Source organism: Trichechus manatus, unplaced genomic scaffold (genome assembly GCF_000243295.1).
Source record: "Trichechus manatus latirostris isolate Lorelei unplaced genomic scaffold, TriManLat1.0 scaffold00084, whole genome shotgun sequence".
In the NCBI taxonomy this organism is placed as follows: Eukaryota; Metazoa; Chordata; class Mammalia; order Sirenia; family Trichechidae; genus Trichechus; species Trichechus manatus.
In genome coordinates this window covers 938504-963379 of record NW_004444020.1, presented here as the reverse complement: position 1 = coordinate 963379, position 24876 = coordinate 938504, and the positions used below count along the sequence as shown (strand labels likewise).

The 24876-nt window shown below is 40.3% G+C and overlaps 1 protein-coding gene across 1 annotated transcript in view; it reads right to left on the bottom strand.

Moving 5' to 3' along the window:
* The window catches only part of NEK11 (NIMA related kinase 11), a 423428-nt gene that overhangs the window by 257150 nt on the left and 141402 nt on the right, over nt 1–24876 (bottom strand). The window contains exons 9-11 of the mRNA XM_023735947.1: nt 24187–24306; nt 21642–21732; nt 15764–15878 (exon numbers count right to left, since the gene is read on the bottom strand). Of these exons, the coding sequence (XP_023591715.1) occupies nt 15764–15878; nt 21642–21732; nt 24187–24306 (326 nt within the window). The remainder of the gene's footprint in view (nt 1–15763; nt 15879–21641; nt 21733–24186; nt 24307–24876) is intronic.

Here is a 24876-nt window from a genome sequence, read left to right as displayed (position 1 = left end):
ATCCAAAAAAAATAGATAAGCTGGACTTTATCAAAATTAAAAAGTGAAGAGACCACCTACAAATTGGGTGAAAATATTTGGGAACCACATATCTGATAAGGGTTTAATAGCAAGAATATATAAAGAACTCTTACAATTCAACAACAAAAAGACAAACAGTCCAATTAAAAAATGGGCAAAGACTTGACACACATTTCTCTAAAGAAGAAATACAAACGGCCAATAAGCAAATGAAAAGATGCTCATTGTCATTAGTCATTAGGAAAATGCAAACCAAAATCATGATGAGATATCACTTCACCCCCACTAGGGCAGCAATATTAAGAAATACAAAAATATCAAGCATTGGCAAGGATGTGGAGAAATTGGAAACTTCATTCTTTGCTGATGGGAAATGTAAAATGGTACAGGTGATGTAGGAAACAGTCTGCTGGTACCTCAAAAAGATAAACATAGAATCACCATATGACCTACAAGGTATATAACCAAAAGACACAAAAGCAGGGACACCAAAAGATACTTAGACATCAGTGTTCATTGCAGCATTATTCACAATAGCCAGAAGGTGGAAACAACCCAAATGTCCATCAACAGATGAATGAATAAACAGAATGTAGTACATGCATACAGTGGAATATTATTCAGTTATAAAGAAAAATAAAGCTCTAATACATGCTATGACATGGATGAACCTTGAAAACATTATGCTGAGTGAAATAAGTCAGTCACAAAAGGACAAATACTGCACATTCCCCTATATGAAGTATCTAGAATAAGAAAATATATAGAGACAAAAGTTTATTAGTGGTTATTAGGGGCTAAGGGGAGGCAGAAATGGGGAGTTATTGCATAAGGGGTACTGAGTTTCTGTTTGGAGTAATGGGAAACATTTGGAAATGGACAGTGGTTATACAACGTGCTGAATGTAATTAACACCACTGAATTGTACACTTAAAAATTATTAAAATGGCAAATGGTTTGTTATACATTATACCATATTACATTTTTAAAAAGAAGAATTTCTTCACATACATTGAAAGTTTTGCTTGCCAGGCTTACTTATAAAATTTAAAGACTGAAAAGTAAATAAGTTTTGTCATCCAGCTTTGTGAAATACAGTTATGATATGAAGAATTAAATTTATTTTAATTCATACTTAGTTCAAGTCAATTGATCCTTTTAAAAAGGAATTAGTCAGTCTAATTGAAACACCCACCACTTATCTGTAAGTTTGTTGTACTGTGGTGGCTTGCATGTTGCTGTGATGCTGGAAGATATATCACACTATTTCAAATACCAGCAGGGTCACCCATGGTAGACAGGTTTCAGTGGAGCTTCCAGACTAAGAAAGACTAGGAAGAAGGACTTGGCAGTCTATTTCTGAAAAAACTGGCCAGTGAAAACTTATGAACAGCAGCAGAACTTGTCTGGTATAGTGCCAGAAGATGACCCCCTCAGGTTGGAAGGCATTCAAAATTTGACTAGGGAAGAGCTGCCTCCTCAAAGTAGAGTCAACCTTAATGACATGGATGGAGTCAAGTTTTCAGGACCTTCATTTGCTGATGTGGCACAACTCAAAGTGAGAAGAAATAACTGCAAACATCAATTAATAATTGGAACATGGAATGTAGAAAGTATGAATCCAGGAAAATTGGAAATCATCTAAAGTAAAACGGAATGCATAAACATTGATATCCTAGGCATTAGTGAGCTGAAATGGACTGTTATTGGCCATTTTAAATTGAACAACCATATGGTCTAGTATGTCGGGAATGACAAACTGAAGAGGAATGACATCTGAAGAGGAATGACATCGCATTCATCGTCAAAAAGAACGTTTCAAGATCCATCCTGGAGTACGATGCTGTCAGTGATAGGATAATATTCATATGCCTAGAAGGAAGATCAGTTAACACAACTATTATTTAAATTTACACACCAATCACTAACGCCAAAGATGAAGAAACTGAAGATTTTTACCAACTTCTGTAGTCTGAAATTGATCAGACATGCAATCAAAATGCATTGATAATTACTGTCGATTAGAATGCAAAAGATGGAAACGAAGAAGGATCAGTAGTTGGAAACGACACCAGAGATCTCATGATAGAATTTTGCAAGACCAACAACTTCTTCATTGCAAATACCTTTTTTCAACAACATAAATGGTGACTATACACATGGACCTTGTCAGACAGAATACAAAGGAATCCAATCGACTACATCTGTTGAAAGAAATGATGGAGAAGCTCATTATCATCAGTCAGAACAAGGCCAGGGGCTGACTGTAGAACAGAACATCAATTGCTCACACGCAAACTGAAGTTGAAGAAAATTAAAACAAGTCCACGAAAGTTAAAATACGACCTTGAGTATATCCCACCTGAATCTGGAGACTATCTCGGAGAACAGATTTGACACATTGAACATGAATGACTGAAGACCAGACGAGTTTGAGATCACATCGAGGACATACATTAAGAAAGCAAAAGGTCATTAAAAAGACAGGGAAAAAAGAAAAGACAAAAATAGATGTCAGAAGAGATTCTGAAACTTGCTTTTAAATGTACAGTAGCTGAAGCAAGTGGAAGAAATGATGAAGTAAAAGATCTTAACAGAAGATTTCAAAGGGCAGCTCAAGAAGACAAAGTAAAGTATTATAATGAAATGTGCAAAGACTTGGAGTTAGAAAACCAAAAGGGAAGAACACACTCAGCATTTCTCAAGCTGAAAGAACTGAAAAAAAAATTTAAGTCTCGAGTTGCAATACTGAAAGATTCCATAGCCAAATACTGAATGACACAGGAAGCGTCAAAAGAAGATGGAAGGAATACACAGAGTCACTGTACCAAAAAGAACTGGTCGACGATCAACCATTTCAGGAGGTAGCATATAATCAAGAACCAATGGTATTGAAGGAAGAAGTCCATGCTGCACTGAAGGCATTGGTGAAAAACAAGGCTCCAGGAACTGACAGAATACCAACTGAGAAGTTTCAACAAATGGATGCAGTATTGAAGGTGCTCACTCGTCTATGCCAAGAAATTTGGAAGACAGCTACCTGGCCAACCAACTAGAAGAAATCCATATTTGTACCCATTCCAAAGAAAGGTGATCCAACAGAATGCAGAAATTATAGAACAATATCATTAATATTACACACAAGTAAAATTTTGCTGAAGATAATTCAAAAGCGGTTGCAGCAGTATATCAACAGGGAACTGCCACAAATTCAAGCCAGCCATGGAATGAGGGATATCACTGCTGATGTTCGATGGATCTTGGTTGAAAGCAGAGAATACCAGAAAGATGTTTACCTGTGTTTTATTGACTATGCAAAGGCATTTGACTGCATGGATCCTAACAAATTATGGATAACATTGCCAAGAATGGGAATTCCAGAACGCTTAGTCGTGCTCAAGAAGAACCTGTATATAGACCAAGAGGCAGTCTTTCGAACAGAACAAGGGGATACTGAGTGGTTTAAAGTCAGGAAAGGTGTGCATCAGGGTTGGATCCTTTCACCATACTTATTCAACATGTATGCTGAGCAAATAATCCAAGAAGCCAGACTATATGAAGAAGAACGTGGCATCAGGACTGGAGGAAGACTCACTAACAATCCTCAATATGTAGAGGATACAATCTTGCTTGCTGTAAGCAAAGAGGACTTGAAGCACTTACGATGAAGATCAAAGACTGCAGCCTATTTTAAGATGCACCCTTATTTTATGTACCATTAAAAATAAAAACTGTTGATTAAATTATGATACACCAGAATGTGGAGCCAACATGGCACTATACACAGAAGCACCATGCCATCCCTCCACAGCAAAGACCCGAAAAACTAAGTAAAACAGACAAATGTCAATCCTGGCACTCTGAGCATCAAATGAAGAGATAAAGAACTCAGCCAAGCACTGAATGGAATAAGAAACTGACAGAGAGCAAGGAGAGATACGCGCAGAGGTTCCCTATCAGCTAACACAGCACGGGTCCACCATCATGGACTCCTGTCGGAGATCAGCAGACAGGGAGTAGGAGAAAGCAGCTTCATAGAGCTCCAAGCAGGAGACAACACCCAGTAAACAGTGATATACGCTTTCCCACCCCTCAGCTTTCTCCCCCCGGCTCAACCTCTACCGCTTCACAGCTGGCCGCAGTTGCTCAGCTGACCAGGAAGTGCAGCATCCTTGCTGCTTGGATTCGCCCTGCCCAGATTGACGACTGGCAGAGAGGGAGTACAGGAGACCAGCTTCATGGAGCTCCCAGCAGGAGACAGAACAACAGGTAACCAGCAATATACGCTTTCCCACTTTCCACCCTTCTTACCCCCCCTCACCCTTCTTCCCTCCCCCTCCCGCCCGGCCTCCTCTGCTTCCGGCTGGCTGCAGTCTCTTGGCCAGGAGGCACCAGCTTCTGCCCTGTGCTGCTTGGATTTGCCTCGCCAACATTGGCCAGCTCCCTGAATGCCATTTTTTTGTTGCTGGTGTTGCTTTTTTCAGCTTCTTTTGATTTCTTCCATGCCTCTCACCACCTCCCCCTCCTTTCTCTTGAAAACCTGGCTCTGTGTGCCAGTTTTACTTCTTGAAAGGCTGTGAAGCGCCGCTCGACTGGGGAACTACTTTCCCGGCCCACACCATCATGCTAGTGTGATCCCTGGGGATGTTTTTGTTTTTTCTGTTCTTGTTCTTCTTTTGTTCTGTTCTGTTTGTTTGTTTGTTTCCTTTTTTTTTTTTTTTTTTCATGGATTGGGAGCCCCTTCTAGCTGGGCTGTACTGCTTGGATTGGGAGTCACTTCCCCAGTCTGCACAGTTGCATCAGTGGGCTCCCTGAGGGTTTCTTTTTCTCTTTTCTCTTTTTTCCTTTTCATCTTTCCTCATCTCCCTATACTTACCTTCTTTTCCTGTCTCCTGAATACCTGGCGCTGTATGACACCTCTGGCCCTTCTAGCCAGGCTGTACTTCGCAGCCTGGGAGCCACTTCCCTGGTCTTTGTGGCCTGGGAGCCACTTTCCTGGTCTTTGCAGCCGCACCGGTGGGATCCTTGGTGGCTTTGCTTTTCTTTCTTTTTTTCCTAATTTTTATTAATTTTTTTTTTCTTTTCCACTCTTTCTTTTTTTCCTTTTTGTTTTTCTCCATTTCTTGGTTTCTCATCTCTCCACTCCAACGGCAAGATCCCTCAGGACTCCTTTTTTTTTTTTAGCTCCTGTTTCTCTCTCCTCTTTCTCAAACTCATCTTAGCTCCACACACCACAGTCTCTTCCCTCTTTCCTGCCTACCAGCACTGTGCACTGAACATCACACCCCTGAGCAGCACAGGCATGGCCTAATAGAACCTGCCCTGCTCTAATTCCTGGCCCACTCTATCTGACCAAGTATGTGCCACAACCCATCCTAGTCGCTACCCTTCAGATGGACTGCTTTGCTGCACCACAGCTGAGCAACCTGTCCTGTCCATTGGACAAGGAGGTGAAAAGTATCATGCCCACAGGCAAGTAAACAAAGAACACACAGCCCCCCTGCTCAGACATAACCAAATAAAACAAAAAAGCAGGATGAAACAAACAAATCTACAAACAATAAACAAAGAAAATAACTACAGAATGTCTGAAGATAGCAGACAATATCAAAATATATTTAAAAAAAGGTACAGGATAGTTCCAGTAGGCATCCAAAATAAAACACAAGATGACTTTCCAGTAGAAGAAAAGGCACTAGAACTACCTGATAGGGAATTTAAATCTCTAACATTCAGAGCGATCTAAAAGTTGAAGCAAAAACCAGACAAAAATGAGGAAAAACTAGACAAATTCATGGAAAACACAGACCAAAAAATGGGAGAACTCAGGAAAATAATACAGGAACAAAATGTCAAAACAAATCCACAACTAGAAATCATACAAAAACAACAATTAGAAATCCAAAAGATAAATAACAAGATTTCAGAAACGGACAGTGTCATAGAAGGGCTGAGAAGGAGGTTTGAAACAGTGGAAGACAAGATTAGCAAAATTGAAAACAAACACTTGGATACCACCCTGTTTGAGGGAAAAATCAGAAAAAAGAAGGAATAAAAATGAAGAAACCCTGAGAAGGATATAGGATATAATCAAAAGCAAAAATTTGTGAGTGATCAGAGTTCCAGAACAGAGGGAAAAAACAGAAAACACAGAGAGGCTCATTGAAGAACTGCTGACAGAAAACTTCCCCAATATCATGAAAGATGAAAAGCTGACCATCCAAGAAGCTCAACAAACCCCATATTGGAAAGATTCCAAAAGAAAATCACCATTGCATATAATAATCACACTCGCTAAAACCAAAGACAAAGAATCCTGATAGCAGCTCAAGAAAAACAAAAAGTCACACAGGAGAAACAATAAGACTAAGCTTGGATTATTAGGCAGAAACCATGTAGGCAAGAAGGCAATGGGATGACATGTATGAAAACTTGAAAGAAAAAAATTGCCAGCCAAGAATAATATACGCTGCAAAACTCTCATTCAAAAAAATTCCTAGAGTCAAATGAGAACAAAAAGACGTCATACCAAAACCTTTGGGACACAGCAAAGGCAGTGATCAGAGGTCAATTTACAGCAATAGATGCACACATCAGAAAAGAAGAAACAGACAATCAAAACATTAGCTACACAACTTGAACAAATAGAAAGCGAACAGCAAAAAAAAGCCCACAGCCACCAGAAGAAAGGAAATTATTTAGAGCCGAAATAAATGAAATAGAGAATAGAAAAACAATAGAAAGAATCAACAATACCAAAGGTTGGTTCTTTGAAAGGATCAACAAAATTGACAAACCACTGGCCAAACTGACAAAAGAAAATCACGAAAGGATGCAAATAACCGAAATAATAAATGAAATGGGGGACATTACAACAGACCCAACTGAAATAAAAAGGATTATAACAGAGTATTATGAAAAACTATACTCCAACAAATTTGAAAACCTACAGGAAGTGGACAACTTTCTAGAAACATACTATCTACCCAAACTAACATAAAATGATGTTGAAAGTCTGAACAGACCCATAACAAGAGAAGAGACTGAAAAGGTAATTTAAAAAACTCCCAACAAAAAAAAAAACCCTGGCCCAGATGGCTTCAGTGGCGAATTGTACCAAACATTCAGAGAAGAGCTTACATCAGTACTACTCAAACTATTTCAGAACATAGAAAAGGAAGTGATACTTCCAAATTCACTCTATGAAGTCAAAATAAACCTGATACCAAAACTAGGCAAAGACACCACAAAAAAAGAAAATTACAAACCAATATCTCTCATGAATATAGATGCCAAAATTCTCAACAAAATTCTAGCCAATAGAATTCAGCATCATATCAAAAAAATAATACACCACGACCAAGTAGGATTCATACCAGGTATGCAAGGATGGTTCAACATTAGAAAATCAATCAACGTAATCCACCACATAGATAAAAGGAAACAAAAGGATCACATGATCATCTCAATTGACACCGAAAAGGCATTTGACAAAGTCCAACACCCATTCCTGATAAAAACTCTCAATAAAATAGGTATAGAAGGGAAATTTCTCAACATAATAAAGGGCATCTATGCCAATCCAACAGACAACATCATTCTTAATGGAGAGAGGCTGAAAACATTCCCCCTGAGAACAGGAATAAGACAAGGATGTCCTTTATCTCCACTCCTATTTAAAATTGTACTGGAAGTCCCAGCTAGAGCAATAAGGCAAGAAAAAGAAATAAAGGGCATCCAAACTGGTAATGAAGAAGTTAAACTGTCCCTATTTGTGGATGATATGATACTATACATAGAAGACCCAAAAGACTCCACGAGAAAAATACTGGAACTAATAGAATGATTCAGCAGAGTAGCAAGATATAAGATAAACATACAAAAATTTGTTGGATTCCTATACACCAATAAAGAGAACGATGAAAAGGAAATCAGGAAAACAATACCATTTATAATAGTCATTAAAAAAATAGAATACTTAGGAATAAATCTAACCATGGATGTAAAAGACTATGAAACACTACTGCTAAAAAACAAAAGAGATCTACATAAATGGAAAAACATACCATGCTCACGGATAGGTAGACTCAACATTGTGAAAATGACAATTCTACCTAAAGCAATTTACAAATACAATGCAATCCCGATCCAAATACCAACAACATTCTTTAAAGAGAGGGAAAAACTAATCATTAACTTTATACGGTAAGGGAAGAATCCCCAGATAAGTAAAGCACTACTGAAAAAGAAGAATAATGTAGGAGGACACATACTACCTGACCTCAGAACCTACTATGCAGCTACAGTAGTCAAAACATCCTGGTATAGGTACAATGACAGATACATTGACCAAAGGAACAGAATTGAGAACGCAGACACAAATCCATCCACCTACCATCACCTGATCTTCAACAAGGGCCCAAAGTCCATCAAAAGAGGAAAAGACAATCTTTTTAACAAATGGTGCTGACAAAACTGGATATCCATCTGCAAAAAAATGAAACAAGACCCTTACCTCACACTATATACAAAAACAAATTCAAAATGGATCAAAGACCTAAATATAAAGCCAAAAACTATAAAGTTCATAGAAGAAAAAATAGAATCAACGTTATAGGCCCTAATACATCGCATTAACAGGATACAAAACATAACTAACATAGAAACTCCAGAAGATAAGCTAGATAACTGGGTCTTCTAAAATTTAAACACCTATGCTCATCAAAAGACTTCACCAAAAGAATAAAAAGAGAACGTACAGACTGGGAAACACTTTTTGGGTATTACAAATCAGACAAATGTCTAATGTCTAAAATCTACAGGAAAATCTAATGCCTCTACAACAAAAAGACAAATAATCTAATTAAAAAATGGGCAAAGGAAATGAACATACACTTCACCAAAGAAGACATTCAAGCGGCCAACAGACACACGAGGAAATGCTCGCGATCACTAGCCATTAGAGAAATATAAATCAAAACCAATGGGATATCATCTCACTCCGGCACTATGGCACATATCAAAAAAACAGGAAATAACAAATGCCGGAGAGGCTGCGGGGAGATAGGAACTGTTATGCACTGCTGTTGGGAAGGCAAAATGATACAACCATTTCGGAAAATGATATGGGCTTCCTTAGAAAGCTAGAAATAGAAATACCATAGGATCCAGCAGTCCCACTCCTAGGAATATATCCTAGAGAAATAAGAGTCGTCACACAAATAGACGTATGCATGCCCATGTTCACAGCAGCATTGTTCACAATAGCAAAAAGATGGAAACAACCTAGATGCCATCAACAGATGAATGGATAAACAAATTATGGCACATACAGACAATGGAGTATTAAGCAACAATAAGGAACAATATGAACCTGCAAAGCATCTCATAACATGGATGAATCTGGTGGGCAATATACTGAGTGAAATACATCAATACAAAAGGACAAATATTGTATGAGACCACTACTGTAAAAACTCATGAAAAGGTTTATACGCAAAAAAAGGGGAGCGATGGGGATGGGAAAACACTAAATAGACAAGAGATAAGTAGTAACTTTGGTGTAGGGTAAGGCAGTACACAGCACTGGGGAAGCCAGCACAGCTTGTACAAGGCAAGGTCATGGAAGCTTCATAGACGCATCTGTCATGGATTGAATTACGTCCCCCCAAAAAATGTTGTGTATCAATTTGGCTGGGCCATGATTCCCAGTACTGTGTGGTTTTCCTATATGTTGTAAACCTTGCCTTTATGATGTTAATGAGGGAGGATGGGCTGCAGTTGTGTTAGTGAGGCAGGACTCAATCTGCAAGACTAGATTGTGTCTTGAGGCAATCTCTTGAGATATAAAAGAAAGAGTTGAGCAGAGAAACAGGGGGACCTCATACCACCAAGAAAGCAGTGCCAGGAACAAAGCGTGTCCTTTGCACGTGGGGTCCCTGCACGGAGAAGTTCCTATTCCAGGGGAAGACTGATGAGGGCTGACAGAGAGAGAAAGCCTTCCCCTGGAGCTGACACCCTGAATTTGGACTTTTAGCCTACTTAACTGTGAAGAAATAAATTTTTCTTTGTTAAAGCCATCCACTTGTGGTATTTCTTTACAGCAGCACTAGATGACTAAGACAACATCCAAACTCCCTGAGGGATGGAATTGCTAGGCTGAAGGCTGTGGGGACCATGGTCTCAGGGAACATCTAGCTCAACTGGCATTAACAAAGTTTATAAAGAAAATGTTCTACATGCTGCTTTGGTGAGCAGCGTCTGGGGTCTTAAAAGCCTGTGAGCAGCCATCTAAGATACTCCTCTGGTCTCACCCCTTGAGGAGCAAGGGAGAATGAAGAAAACTAAAGATACAAGGGAAAGACTAGTCCAAAGGACTAATGGACCACATCTATCATGGCCTCCACCAGACTGAGTCCAGTACAACTAGATGGTACTCGGCTACCACCACTGACTGCTCTGACAGGGATCACAATAGAGGGTCCTGGACAGAGCCGGAGAAAAATGTACAGCAAAATTCTAACTCACAAAAAAAGATCAGACGTACTGGCCTGACAGAGACTGGAGAAACCCTGAGAGTATGGCCCCCAGACACCCTTTCAGCTCAGTAATGAAGTCACTCCCAAGGTTCACCCTTCAGCCAGGGATTACATAGGCCCTATAAAACAAAACGAGACTAAAGGGACACGACAGCCCAGGGACAAGGACTAGAAGGCAGGAGGGGACAGGAAACCTGGTAATAAGAAACCCAAGGTCGAGAAGGGAGAGTGTTGACATGTCATGGGGTTGGTAACCCATTTCATAAAACAATACGTGTACTAACTGTTGAATGAGAAACTAGTTTGTTCTGTAAACTTTCATCTAAAGTACAGTTAAGGAAAAAAATAAAAGGTCTGCCTTGAACATTATGCTCTTTTAAGAATTATCTATATGGGATAAAATTGACAAAGATTAGATAGGAACCTTAGGGAGCAGTGAGTTTGTTTATGTTAGTGAGGGAGGAACAACTCAGAAATGGAGGGTGAGAACAGTTACACAACTCGAACAATGTAATCAGTGTCACTAAGCTGTACATGTAGAAACTGTTGCGCATGTTTTGCTGTGTATATTCTCAACAACAACAAACCTAATAAAATTTAGAAAAAAACGAAAATCCTATGATCATTTTCTAGAGTAAGGACTTAAGTCCCAAACAATACCTAGAGATCTTCCTAGTTGTTTTCTAGCTCCACCACTTCACGGCAGTCTCTATCAGGCATTCATCAGCTACAACAAAGACTGATGAGCATAACTCATATATTTTTCTCTGTTCTTTTTTACTTCTTTTTTCTGGACATTTTAATAATTTTTTTATTTATCAACTTTTTGAGATACGATTTATAGACAATAAAACACACTAATTTAAAATGCAGAGTTCCATGAGTTTTGACAAATGTATACAGCTAGGTAACCATGACCGCAATTAAGACATAGGACTTTTTCATCACCTCAAAAGGTTCCCTTGTGCCTTTCAGGAGTCAATTCCCACTGCTACCGCCCCAGGCAGCTACTGATCTAATTTTTATCACTACAGATCAGTGATACTGCTGGTTCTAGAACTTCATATACGTGGATCATTCATTATAAACTTTTTTGTATGAGGCTTCTTTCACTTAGCATAATGTTTCTGAGATTCCATATTGTTGTGTGTGTTAGTAGTTTGTTTGCTTTTTTATTGCTGAGTAGTATTACATTGCATGGATATACAAGTTTGTTTATGCATTCGCCTGATGATGGGCACTTGACTTGTTTCAAATCTTTTACGTTTATGAATAAAGCTAAGAACACTTGTGTGCAGATCTTGTCGTCGTTGTTGTTACTTGCCATCGAGTCGGCTCCAGCTCATGGCAATCTTACATATAATGGAACAAAATGTTGCCTGGTCCTGTGCCATCTTCATAACTGTTGTGGCTATGGTTTCATGTTTTTTGGGTAATTATGTAGCAGTAGAATTGCTTGGTCAGTGGAGTTTTTCTTTTTTTTAAATTAAAACAACAAAAATACATCATTGTTTAACAGAGTTCAAATCACCTTGCTTCCATTTGGACATTTAACAGGAAGAGATGTCAAGACTTCTGTCATAAATCATAGAGTGGTCCACTACTAGAAAGGGCATGTGGAGTTCCCACAGGCAAGCAAAGTACAACCCCCTTGAGGCCAGGGCTTTCTCGGAAGCGACTTAGGACTTGCTCTAGGAGTGGCTGAAGGGGAAAGTAAGAGGTGACAGCTGGTCAGGCTGTGGGTGGGCAGCCAAGGCCTACTCCCAGGAAGCCTCCACATCTGAAAAGGTTCGTTAAGGAGTCATGCTCTGGGTCAGACCAGGCCCAAGGGTCTCCGGCTATCCCACAGCTTTGCCGGAAACCCCGATCTGCAACTCAGCTTTGAGTTGCTGAAAATAAGACTAGAGTGCAATGAAATGTCTGGCAAAAATTGATTTGCAAGATATCTTCAGCATTACATATAAAAAGTCAAATACAGAAATTCCTTTCAAGTTCCAGTTGTGCTTTCTCATTTGATTAGAATGATTAGTCATGACTTCGGCTAGATTAAATCAGCTGTAGTCAACTAAATGCATATCAAATGTACATAATTTTTTCAGTTTTATCCTGTCTTCTTTCCCTGCAACTAACTCTTCACATCCCAGAGGGAATCTTCTAATTCAACATCAAAGACTGATTAAACACTGATGTGGGAGTTTAAAAAAAATAACTGTGTAATTTTATTTTACATATACATGCTACATAAAAAATTAACAAATAAAAACTTCCTCTGGGTGCTGAAAGTTTGGAGTCGAATCTTCTAAAAGGCAAAGAGCATTGGGAAAATAATTAGCCATTTTAGAGTTCACCAATAAATAAGTCTCATTTTATGATCAAACTATGTGATCACCAATCATTCTAATGACTTACAAAATCCAAAAGTTGCATTTTTACTGTTCTAAGTCTTATTTTCCAACTTAACATTTAAGAAAGAATAACATTTAGAAAAAAATGAATTTAAAGAGAGGAAAAATAAGGGATATGTTTAAAATGCTTTACAAGGCATTTGGCCCATATGTTTTTTGAATCTTACAGCTTACTATGGAGACCTAAGTAGTGTTTCCTTATACCATGGAACAAAACGGTCAAAGGAGTAGATTTGGCCATCCCCAGTTTGACACATTGTCCACCATATTGAAATCTCTATGACAAAAGACAAAATGAGAAGTAAGGACACCAGCTTGAGTCTCCTGGTTGCAGCTGGAGCCTGTGGGGCAGGACTGGCTTAGAGGTAATTTGGCTGCTACAGTTCACAAAAATTAGCATACAGACACACAAACTAAGACTTTGCCATCTGAAAGCCCAAGTTACTTGACATGCTTGTCTGTTTCTCACAAGTCCATTGATCCTACCCATCTCCTCCAAATACACAGACTTTGGGGGAAATGGAAAGGGTGCTGAATCAGAAGGCAGCATGGGTGGAGTCCTTGAGCAAATCACTTAATGTCTTTGGCTTTTCACCTACGAAATGCAGTAAAAAGTACTTTTTCTATTTCAAGCCAGGAGGCTGGGCCCAGACTTCTTGATCCTAGACTACCCACTGAATATCCCATCCAGTGCTTCCCCTTTATACACAGCTGTGACCCTGCTCTCCACCACAGCACAAGCCATCCATTGCAGGTTCTACTCAATGCCCTAACTTTGATTTTCTATTCTTGGAAACAGAAGTCCATGGGACGTCTCTACATTTCCAAATTTTATGTTTGGAAAATAACAAATATTAGGTAAATACCTCAAAACGGCTTGAGATACAAATCCATGTGATATACACATCTGTTTGTCCATAACGTATGTTACAAGATGGCTTCCACAGGACCATTTTAAAAGCTGGCAAATGCCAACCTAAAGAGCTCAGGTGCTAGTCTCTTTTTAGCTGATGGAGGCAGTACAAGCTCCAACAGCTCTGTCAGGAAGGCCTTAAGTGCAAATTTGGACTGACATGACCAGCCAATCCAAGCTTCACTACCTTCATTCTCAGTTTGAGAAGAAAACTAAACTATTGCCAGAGAGGGCTGTTACACCATTATGCAGCCCTAAGGATGCACCTCACAGACTTCCAACTACAGGGAACACAACTGACCTGGGGCCCCAGCTGCCGAGATCTGAAATCCATCCTGCATTTTCTTGGGAGGCTGTTACGCCTCTCCATGGGCTGCTCCCCGTCACTGCCTGAGCACAGTGGGGATGCTAAGGCAGGCCTCTGATGGCAGACTTTGCTTGAGGACTTCCTGATCCTTTGCAAAATCTTCCCTTGACTGCATAGCAGACTAGGACACTTCTGCCTAACCTCCTCTCTCCTTCGCTTGGAGCCAGATTTGCATTGTGTTCTGATGGTTCTCCCAGCCTTTTCCAATTCCTTTCCTATTTCCTTTCATGCGGGCATTTCCTCTAGTAATATCCTTGCAATTTAACCCTATCTTGGTGTCTACTTCTCAGAGGTCCAGCTAAACATATCATTCATTCATCTACTCATTCATTCATTCAAGACATATTTATCATGTGCCTACAATGTCCCTGGCACTTTGCGTAAGCACTAGGGAGAATGGTGAACAAGACAGACCAGGGCCCTTTGTTCATGACTTTCACCTGGGTTGTCATAACTGCTTTCCTTTCTTCGGCTTTAACTGTGTGCTAGGCTCTCAGTTACGAGCATTTCGCATGCCTAGTCTCATTTGCTCTTCACAAAAACCCTGAAAGGAGCTACTATTGTTCTTATTTCAGATAAGAAAACTAAGACCTAGACAGATTAAGTTGCCAGGGGCTTCTCTGAAAGTGATTGCTGTTGTTAGCGGCCCCGACTCATGGTGACCCCATACACAGCAGAACGAAAGGCTGCTGAAATGCTGCCTGGACCTGCACCATCCCCATGATTCACTGGGGATCAGGCCATTGTGATCCATAGGTTTATAAGGCTGATTTTTGGAACTGGATCACCAGACCTTTGTTCCTAATCTGTCTTAGTGTGGAAGCTCCACTAAAACCTGTTCAGCATCACAGCAACACATAAGCCTCCACTGACAGATGGGTGGCGGCTACGCATGAGGGACATTGGCCAGAAATCAAACCAGGGTCTCAAGTACCAAAGGTGAGAATTCTACCACTCAACCACCAAATGCCAGGAAGTGACAGGACCAGACTTTTTAACTCCAAAACTCATGTTTTGAACCCTTAGGCTATCGCACATATCCCATATTTGGGTGGCACCTCTGAGCACTTTTTTTTTCCTGGCAATGATGAATCATTCGAATTGTTGATTTTCCAAAGACTGGCTTCACTTCTTCAGTTTAAATTTAAGAGGGCCAGGAAAAGCATTTACAGTAGAGGAAATATAAGTGCTTCAGAGCTCTCACAGTTCCTACATGTTGCCAAAGTCAAGTTAATTATAGTATCATTTAATCCAGGCAGAAGACGTCCTTCACCTGGTATGAGTTTCAAACTCATCTTTACTACTACAAAAAAGACATGAGAGGATAGACAAACCCCTTGGCTTCTCTGCTTTTCATGCCGATCATGACCCAGCTCTGGTAAACTGATGGCAGATGGTCACATACATCCCTGGCTTCTCTATGAGGTCCGCCAGGAACTGGCACACACGGAACCCCCTTAACACCAACCCATATGTGTCAGCTGAGAGCACCCTTCCGAATACAAATTCCAACTCATACCACTCTCTGCAAGGTTGGCTGTGGTGTCCTCTGCACTTGATTCAAGTTCTGTGAGGTTCAGGGAAGGAATGAGCTGAGACTCAGGCAGGTTCTCTGAAGTTGGTTCATCAAATTCCTGGTGGGAAGTAATTAACAATTCATGAGAAGCTGTTCAAAGGAAACAGCCCTACCACAAACGAAACAACTTTCTTCTTGGAAAACTATTTGGAAACAAAAGTCTACCTAATCGTCTCTCTTAAACATGATAACATTTTCAAATTAAAAGAAGGCTGTTTGGGACCAGGACTAGAGCAAAGTAAGCAAATAAACAGAGTGCAAAATTTAAGAGGGCACTCACTTTCAGGCTTGTGCAAGTGCAGGGCTGGCCCCTGAAAGATAATGCCTTCTTAAATTTGGCATCCAAGGCATCCTCTAACCTTATGCTTGGTGGCCCTGCTCAGTTTCCTCAACTCAAAATTAAAGGTATTGGCTTGGGTGACTTCCAAGTTCTCTTCTAGTTTTAAAAGTTCTGTGATAACTATGAATTGCAATTTCCTAAAAGAAAGGTCTAAGAGGCCACAAGATGAAAGAATTGATACTTAAAAAAAGAAAAAAAAAGTTAAACTGCTCCAATACATCAATAGGTATTGCAATAAATTATTTTGCCTCTTTTCTCCAGATTTGTGTGGTGTGTGTGTGTATGTGCGTGTTTGCAGTCTAGGGCTGGTGCTGAATCAACCTGTTTTCCTTGACAAATGGCTTTCATGGGGAACTACTCTCCAAGAGCATCTTCTTATTAAAAGCAAGATGGAAAGTTCAAACTAATCTTAAGTGAAAAAGTAAAATGAAGCCATGTCACACTGTGGTGAGGAATTTGTGAGAAAACAGCCATAAATTATTTTTAAGAAGTCTTTCTGTGCTGTATAATCGTTTTGTTGTTGTTGTTGTTAGGTTCTGTTGAGTTGGTTCTGACTCATAGCAACCCTACGCACAACAGAATGAAACACTGCCTGGTCCTGTGCTATCCTCACAATGATTGTTATGCTTGAGCCCATTGTTGCAGCCACTGTGTGAATCCACCTTGTTGAGGGTCCTCCTCTTTTTCACTGGCCATTTACTTTACCAAGCATGATATCCTTCTCCAGACACTGGTCCCTCCTGATAACATGTCTAAAGTACATGAGATAAAGTCTCATCCTCTCTTCCAAGGAATACTCTGGCTGTATTTCTTCCAAGACAGCTTGTTTGTTCTTCTAGCAGTTCATGGTATATTCAATATTCTTTGCCAACATCACAATTCAAAGGCATCAATTCTTCTTTAGTCCTCCTTATTCATTGTCTAGTTTTCACATGCATATGAGGCGACTGAAAATATCATGGCTTGGGTATAAATTGTTTAGGAGGAAAAACTGGTTACAAATTTCAAAGACTCACTGATGCCACACAGAGAGCTTTAAGAACAAAGAATAAAGACCGTATAAAATGCGTCTTCATGTGTATTTCAGAAATTAAGTATTTGGACCCTCAATTGACTTTGAGTTGCTGTGGTTCTCTTTGAAGATAATAGATAGAATTATTATGACTGCTTCTCTTAGAAACGGAAGGACTGATTTGATCTTGGACCCCATTACCATTTCACATATGGAGGCTCGAACCCCCATTACCATTTCACATACGGAGGTCTGGTGTACCACACACTTCTCACAGAACCCCAATTCTGGCACCAGCACAATTGTACATGCCACAGGATGAAAGAAAGACTGAGTCTGCCTTGTGCATTATGGAACTGAATTGGTTTTAAGCTAGCATCCTTTAAAGAAACAGTGCCAAACATGATTCCAATTCCACATTTGACTGTCCTTCAAGATTTCTAAGCCCAAATTCAGTCAAGCAGAAAATGCCTGCGGAAATAAAAGGCCCTGTCAGTTAGGGTCTGGAAAACAAAGCAAGCCATCTCTTAAATGTCTCAAAAAATTTTTATAACATGTTTCAGAGGTGACACAGCAAGCTCATTCTCTCCCCCAGCTCTGATTCTATCTCCTACAGCTGCTTCTGAAATACATAGTTGTTTGCTTCAGCTAAGCAAGAGAGAAGGAAGAAGGGAGAGGAAAAGGAGCCCCAATAAGCTTAGGAAGAAATGAAATCATAAATCAGGGTATGGGTAAAGGGGAAGAAAGCCCTCAGAAACAGGCATTCTCCTCTTCCTCTCAGCCTGCTTTATCATGTTTCTCTTGAACTGCTTCCATCTCATTAGTCCAATTTCTTTCTTATATTTTATTTCATCTTTTTCAGTTCAAAGACGTCTTGCCCTGAGATGTTGAAAACCCTCCAGTCCCTCTGCAAAGTGTTCTGTTTCCCGTTTTCCCCCTCCTTTGCTCTCGGAATACCGTTAGACCTGCTCACTCTTGGGCCTGTGAATATGATGAAACTTGCCTCTTCCCTGCCTGGCCTCCTCTCTTCAGCCTCCTCCTGGGGTGAACAAGAAAGCCTTCCCTCAGGTCACTCCTCCTTTTCTTCTGTCCCTATTAAACGCTTTTCTTCCTAGAGAGATAAGAAAGTTTGTTCTTTGGAGCTTTTCCAGGTATTCCTTCAACTAGGAGGTGAGCTGCTGCTTTCAGGAGCCCCATCTCTGTCCATTATTAATCAGTGTGGTCCATGGACCTGCAGCATCAGAATCACCAGGGAGCTTCTCAGAAAAGCTGCATCCTAGGCCCCTCCACAGACAAACTGAATCAGAATCTGCACTTTAACAAGATCCACAGGTGACTCTGGTGCCATACTGAAGTTTGAGAAGCACTACTGCAAATCATAAAAACTTGGAAGAGGGTCAAAGAAGGTTTTCCTGAGAAGGAGGTGGCATTTGAAAGAGAGAGAAAGTAAGATGCTAACAATGGGACGCACAGGGGGAAACAACAGACACCACTGCACAAAAGAGGGCAAGAAATGAGCGGGTAATGAGCAACCTCATCTGTGGGACTGAGCCAGCCAGGAAGAGGACATTATCAATAGGACATGAAGTGTCCATAAAGAGGACACTGAAGAGCCAATTATCTGCCTGGACTATTTGATGCCCCCATCAATATGCAAATTTAGGAAATGAGCTTCTGGGAAAGCCAGGGCCAAGATACAGGTGGTACTAAATCTTAGAAGAGCAAATAATGAGCCAAGGCCTCTGGCCAAGATAGCATCCGACACTTCCCCTCCTGATCCCTTTGCCCCTTGCTGATGGAAAGGGGGTGGAATTGGCAAGAACTGGGATGACTCGTGGAAGTTGTAACTTGAGAATTCATAAAATCATAAAATCTTTCTGAGTTGTGCCAAGAGCAGTATGTTTTATCTGGCTCCTGTGTTCTGTGGGATAGCATATGGCTAAGCAATTCTCCTGAGATTCTGCCTCACATTTGGTCTCAGTCTTATCTTAAGTTACTTAAGGTCCCCCAAAGGACCCTGATTTATAGGGGTGACAGGATGACAGGACCTCCTATGGTACAGTTATATTTAATCATAATTATATCATATACAAAAGAATACTAAAATGATTATTTTGAAGGATTAAAAAAGAAAACCAAAGAGTTAATTATCAAATACTAATATTTAAGATTATACTGGAAATTACATTTTTATTTGCCATATAACTTCAAAAATAAAGGATGTCATATAGGTTTCATAAAACAAAATACTACCATGTCCATCCTTCTTAATTTCCAATCTTAGGGAGAAAATCCCTTAGAATCAGGAGTCCCTGAGTATTCCAGAAAAAATGTCCCAATTTCTATGAGTTGATTGAACAAGTAGTTTACACATATTAACACAATTATTTGTCTGTTTGTTTTTACTGTGGTAAGTATATGTATAAAACAAAACATTTGCCATTTCAACATTTTTTGACATGTACAATTCAGTGACATTAATTACACTCATCATGTTGTCCAACCATCACCACTATCTGTTTCTAAATTTTCCATCACCCTTAACAGAAGGTCAGTGCCCCTGAGCAATAACTCCCTCTTCCCCTCCCTGCTACCCTGGTAACCACCAGTAAATGATGGTCACCGTACACTTCCCTACTCTAGATATTTTATATAAGTGGGATCTTACAATATTTGTTCTCTGTGACTGACTTATCTCTTATAATAATGCCAGACCGCTTGTCAGGATCTGTGAGAATTTGCAGTTCTCAGTCCTGTGCGGAAGAAAGCTAACTGACCTGGGGAAGAAGACATAATTTCACAAGTCATAATTTCAGGGCCCAGAAAGTGATTGGAAAACTGAAGAAAGGTACACAGTTTTCACAGGGGGGTTGGGTTCTTCCACACAGAGGTGGCATCAAGACCCTTCTCAGAGTAGGGATTGGACACAGCTCTGATCCCCAAGCCGTTACAGTCAGCAATTTCTCCACTCACCAAGGTTCCATGAGCAGGAAAGATCCCATCCCCCAGTTCCTGGGGCCTGGAACATATCCCACAGCTGGCGTCAGTTAATAGCGGTAGCAGATTGGTGGAAAAGGGGGTGGCATTGAGCGTGTACTGTCAGCACCCCCACATTGTCTGCTAAAGGGGTAAGCAAGCAAAGGGAGGTTCTTAAGGTCAGAGGCGACTGGGGCCCCAGTCTGGTCTAACTTTGGATTTTCAGAACTTTAAAACATTTACAGCCCCTAAATAATTAAGAAAGGCAAATTACTGGCAGCTTCCTTCTCTCAGAGGACGGCAGAAAACAAGTGTTCCTAGGCTAGGCCTTTTGGAGACTGAGCTCTGCTGGGGGTTCCTGAATGCCTCAGGGTTTGGAGCCTGAGCTACAGCTCAACTGTCATCCCCAGGCTTCTGGGGATTATCCCCACAGCCCAGGGGGCGTGGTTCTTCGTGCAAAAGGAGAGAGTCTCCTTGAGAAGCAGGGATCGCCAATGAATAAACAACCCAGTTTAGAGACAGTGAAAGTTCTCCATGAAAGTGAACCTATTCCAAGTTGCTTTCACCAGAAGCGCCATGAGGTTGGTGCTGATGTTTATCATCCAAAAAGGACCCTGAATCAAGACTACCTTGAGTATCAGAGCCTGCCTAGGGGCCTATGGAGATATTTTTAGCCATTAAAGAAAATGGTATTTGCTCTTCAGGGGTTTGGGAGGCAGAGGACATGAATCCGGGACCCATTTCACGTGCATCTACAACCCTATTAGTTATTGGATATCTATAATAGTTCTTCAAGGTCTGAATGGGGTTATTAACACAGTAGATCCCTAGGTGGCACAAAACGTTTGCTCTTGGCTACTAACCTAAAGGTTGGTGGTTTGAACCCACCCAGTGGCACAACGGAAGAAAGGCCTGGTCTGTTTCCATAGAGATTACAGCTAAGAAAACCCTATGGAGCAGTTCTACTCTGACACACACGGGATCACCACGAGATGGAACCGACTCGATGGCAATAGGTTTTGTTTTTTTAATTAAAACAACGCACGATGATATGGGTGGGAGATGGAAAAGAAAAAAGAAAAGAATAAAAAATAAGGTACTCAAAAAGAGAAAAATGGACTAAAAAGGTAAAGCAACAATAGCATGAATTCGAAATTAGAAATACACACATTTGTTCTACAAATTAACAATTTTAACCCATCAACGACTTATCCAGTGCTGATTAAGTTATCTTGTATACAGCAGTCACTCAGTATTTGTTGGATGAATCAACTGATAGAGCTTTAGGTCCAGCTACTTTGAATTAGGGTTGTTATTAACCACTCACCTACATTCTAGAATGAACCCCAGTAGATCCTCCCTGGAATTGGGCAAAGTTGGTCTGGCTGCTTGTTTTTCTTACCTTGTCCCTCCGTCCTACCTACCTGGCCCTATAAACCTGAAGAATCTGAAACAAGAAAAAGTTTTATGTAAAATTTAAAGAGGGTACTTACGTGGAGTACATCAACACTCTGCTGAAAGTTCCGAGATCGCAGCTCTCGCATTCGTTTGTTATTCTCTTCAAACTTTTCTTCTATAAGCTTTCTGCAAATTCAAAGTGAACGTAGAAAAATAATTCCAATTTTCTAAAACCGTATCTATATAATTCAGTTAAGTATGATCCCTATTTCAGCAGGTAGACTGGGTGTTGGAGAACTGTGCCAGTGGGTCCCTCCCATATCAAGCACACACAAGGGTGCTCTGGCTCCTTGTTCATCATTAGAACTCCTAAAACGTAGAAGTAGAAGACAGTATTGATTCCCGTGTGTTCTCTGACTCTGATGACAGGGGGTGTGTCCCTGATGCCTGACACACTACTTGACACTTATCAGTAACTCAGTAACTGTTTCTGGATGAACAAACCCATAAACAAGGAAAATACAGATACATAAACACCAAAAACCAAACCTGTTGCTGTTGAGTTGATTCCGACTCATAGCGACCCTATAGGATAGAGGAGAACTGCCCCATAGGGTTTCCAAGGAGCACCTGGTGGATTCGAACTGCTGACCTTTGGTTAGCAGCCGAACTCTTAACCACGCCGCCAGCATTTCCACAGAGATACACAGCAAAGAATTTATGGAAAAGAATATGGGAGTCACTGTGAATGGGAGGTTTGCTCCATACATATTTTATTTCCTGTACTACAAAAGAGATGGATTGACATGGTGGCTGCAACAATGGGCTCAAGCATAACAACGAATGTGAGCATGGCACAGAACCAGACAGTGTTTTGTTCTGTTGTACATAAGGTCACGATGAGTAGGAACTGATTGGAAGGCCCCTAACAATGACAACTACAATAGAGGAAATTAATAGACCTGCTACTAAACTGGAAGAAAGATGTGAGTTCTTGTGATAACTTGTGTGCTAATTTATACTTAGATTTTTTGAAAAGCTACTGAACATCTCAGTAGTTAAATTTTCTTGTCTGCAAATGGGTACGTTATAACCCTTCTGGCAATGGAACCACTTTCGAGATTAAAACACATGATCCCTCTCAAATTCTAGAAACAACAATCAAAAACAATGTATCCCAATGCATTCATTCATAAAATCAAGGCCAAATTTTATTTTAAACCCATTGCCTTTTAATAAGAAAAACATTAACGTGTCGTTTAGAAGATCTAGGACTTTCTTTTGCATATAAAAAAGAAAACAGTTTTAATCTGAACAATAATTTGTAATGTGCATGTAAATTATTAACTTGTCTTTTTAATCTGTTCCTATCAGAATTTTAATTTTTTTTTTTTTTTTTTTTTTTACCTTCAACCAATGACTTGAATCATGGCATCCTGGAAACATTGCCATTTCTGAAGTGTTAGAAACAGATTTGGAAATTGAACAAAATAGAGCTTGTGAGTTGATACAATGGCACAGGCAATGTATGTGTCTTTTCTCAGTAAAATCCACACTCAGTAGTTTGCTGAAACCCACTCATATTGGCTCCCAAGAGTGGGTGTGTGCCTCTCTTTCCAAATGCACATTCAATGATATCATATTGGTAGATTGAAACTGGCTATGGTAGGAGAATTTACACCACAGAAATCAGCAAACAAATCAACCTCCTAGCCCCAGCTCCGAGCTGGTTGTTAAACATTTACCAATATACCACTGCCTGCAGTGCACTTTCCTGGAAATCTTTTCCCACATTTATTTAAGAAAGCACGTGCTAAGGGAAAATAGTCTCACAGATTCTTACTTGGTTCAACATGACATTCTAAGTGCAAGGCCACCTCTAAATCATTCTTCAGATACGTTAACAAGGTCACAAAATGAACAGATTTGAGTTTCAGGTCTTTTCTGTCTCTTTAGTTCTTTGTTGGGGCTTCTAAGCTACCAAAAAGTTGGCAGGGGAAAGAAGAAGAAGAAAAATTAGGAAATTGGATAACATACCAACTGAAAACAGTCTGAGAAACTTAGAGTCTGAGGCTCTTTAAAATTCCACTTCTTCATGTAAATTCTCTAATTACCAGAGGTATCTCCCACCAGCAGCACTGCCCTCAGCATAGACTTTTCAGAAGGCTCCACTTGACAGAACAGAGCACTGTTTCCAGCCTCCTTGCTAAAGCCAACCATCTCCCGCCAGCACACTCTCCTTCCTACAGATCAGGTGGGCCTCCTAGGGAGGGGGCTGCATGCTGAGAGGGGAAGGTAGCACCCCAGGCAACGACAGTGGAGTAGTGAAGCCTCCTTTTCACCCTCTTTCCGGGTATGCACAGAAGGAGTCAGCAACAATAAGGTGCCATCTGGAGACAGACTTTAATTCCATCCCTAGTAACCTCCCTGATCGTCCATCTTTTCCCTTCACATCCAGCAACCACCTATGACTCAATAACCTTGTATTGAGAGAATGAGTGAATAAATAAATGAATAAACAAGTAAATATATAATTATGCTCATTTTGATTTCTTGAATTGGTGCTTTTCTTCGGTAAATTCGTTTTGAGCCCTGGGAAGTAGCCTAGGGGTCAGGGTGCCCAAAGAAAAGGCAGCTTACTTCAGCTTCGTGGCCTTCTCATCAGCTGCCTGGAGCTTCCTCAGCCTCATCCTTTCCCTCGGTGTCATCTTCTGCACTTCAGACAGCGCCCGCAGAGTCTGGAGGTGGATCTTTTTTTTCCTATAAATAATAAAGATTCTCCACATGCAACCCATCCCAAACACGCTCAGAGAAATTAAGCAAATATTTTACAGAGGTATCATTACACGACCGAGAGAGAAAAAACATCTCGAGACAGGCCAGACAAAAACTAATAAACTCTGGGTAGGTAATGAGCCAACCAGGACTCTAGTTAATCGGTAATATTTTTCAAATGAGATTTTCGTTCAAAAGCAAATTATGTACTTTCCAAATTCTTCTCATTTCATTGCCTATGACTGGTTTTCATAATGTAAGACAAATGAAGAGCTTGGCAATTAATGAGTAAATCAATGGCAGAGTAATTCAACCACGGCGATGAGGACACAGCATTTGGAGCCAGACGGGCAGGGTCTGCATCCTATCTCCACCACGCTTTCACTCTGTAGCCTTGGGTAAGTTACTAAACCTCTCTGAGCCTCAGTTTTCTCATGCATAAATAATGGGCTATCATGAGTATCATATGAGATAACCCATGTACAGTGTCTGGCACATAAAAAGCATCCAAAATAGTAGTATTATTATAGCTAAATTTTACTGAATATGTTTTAC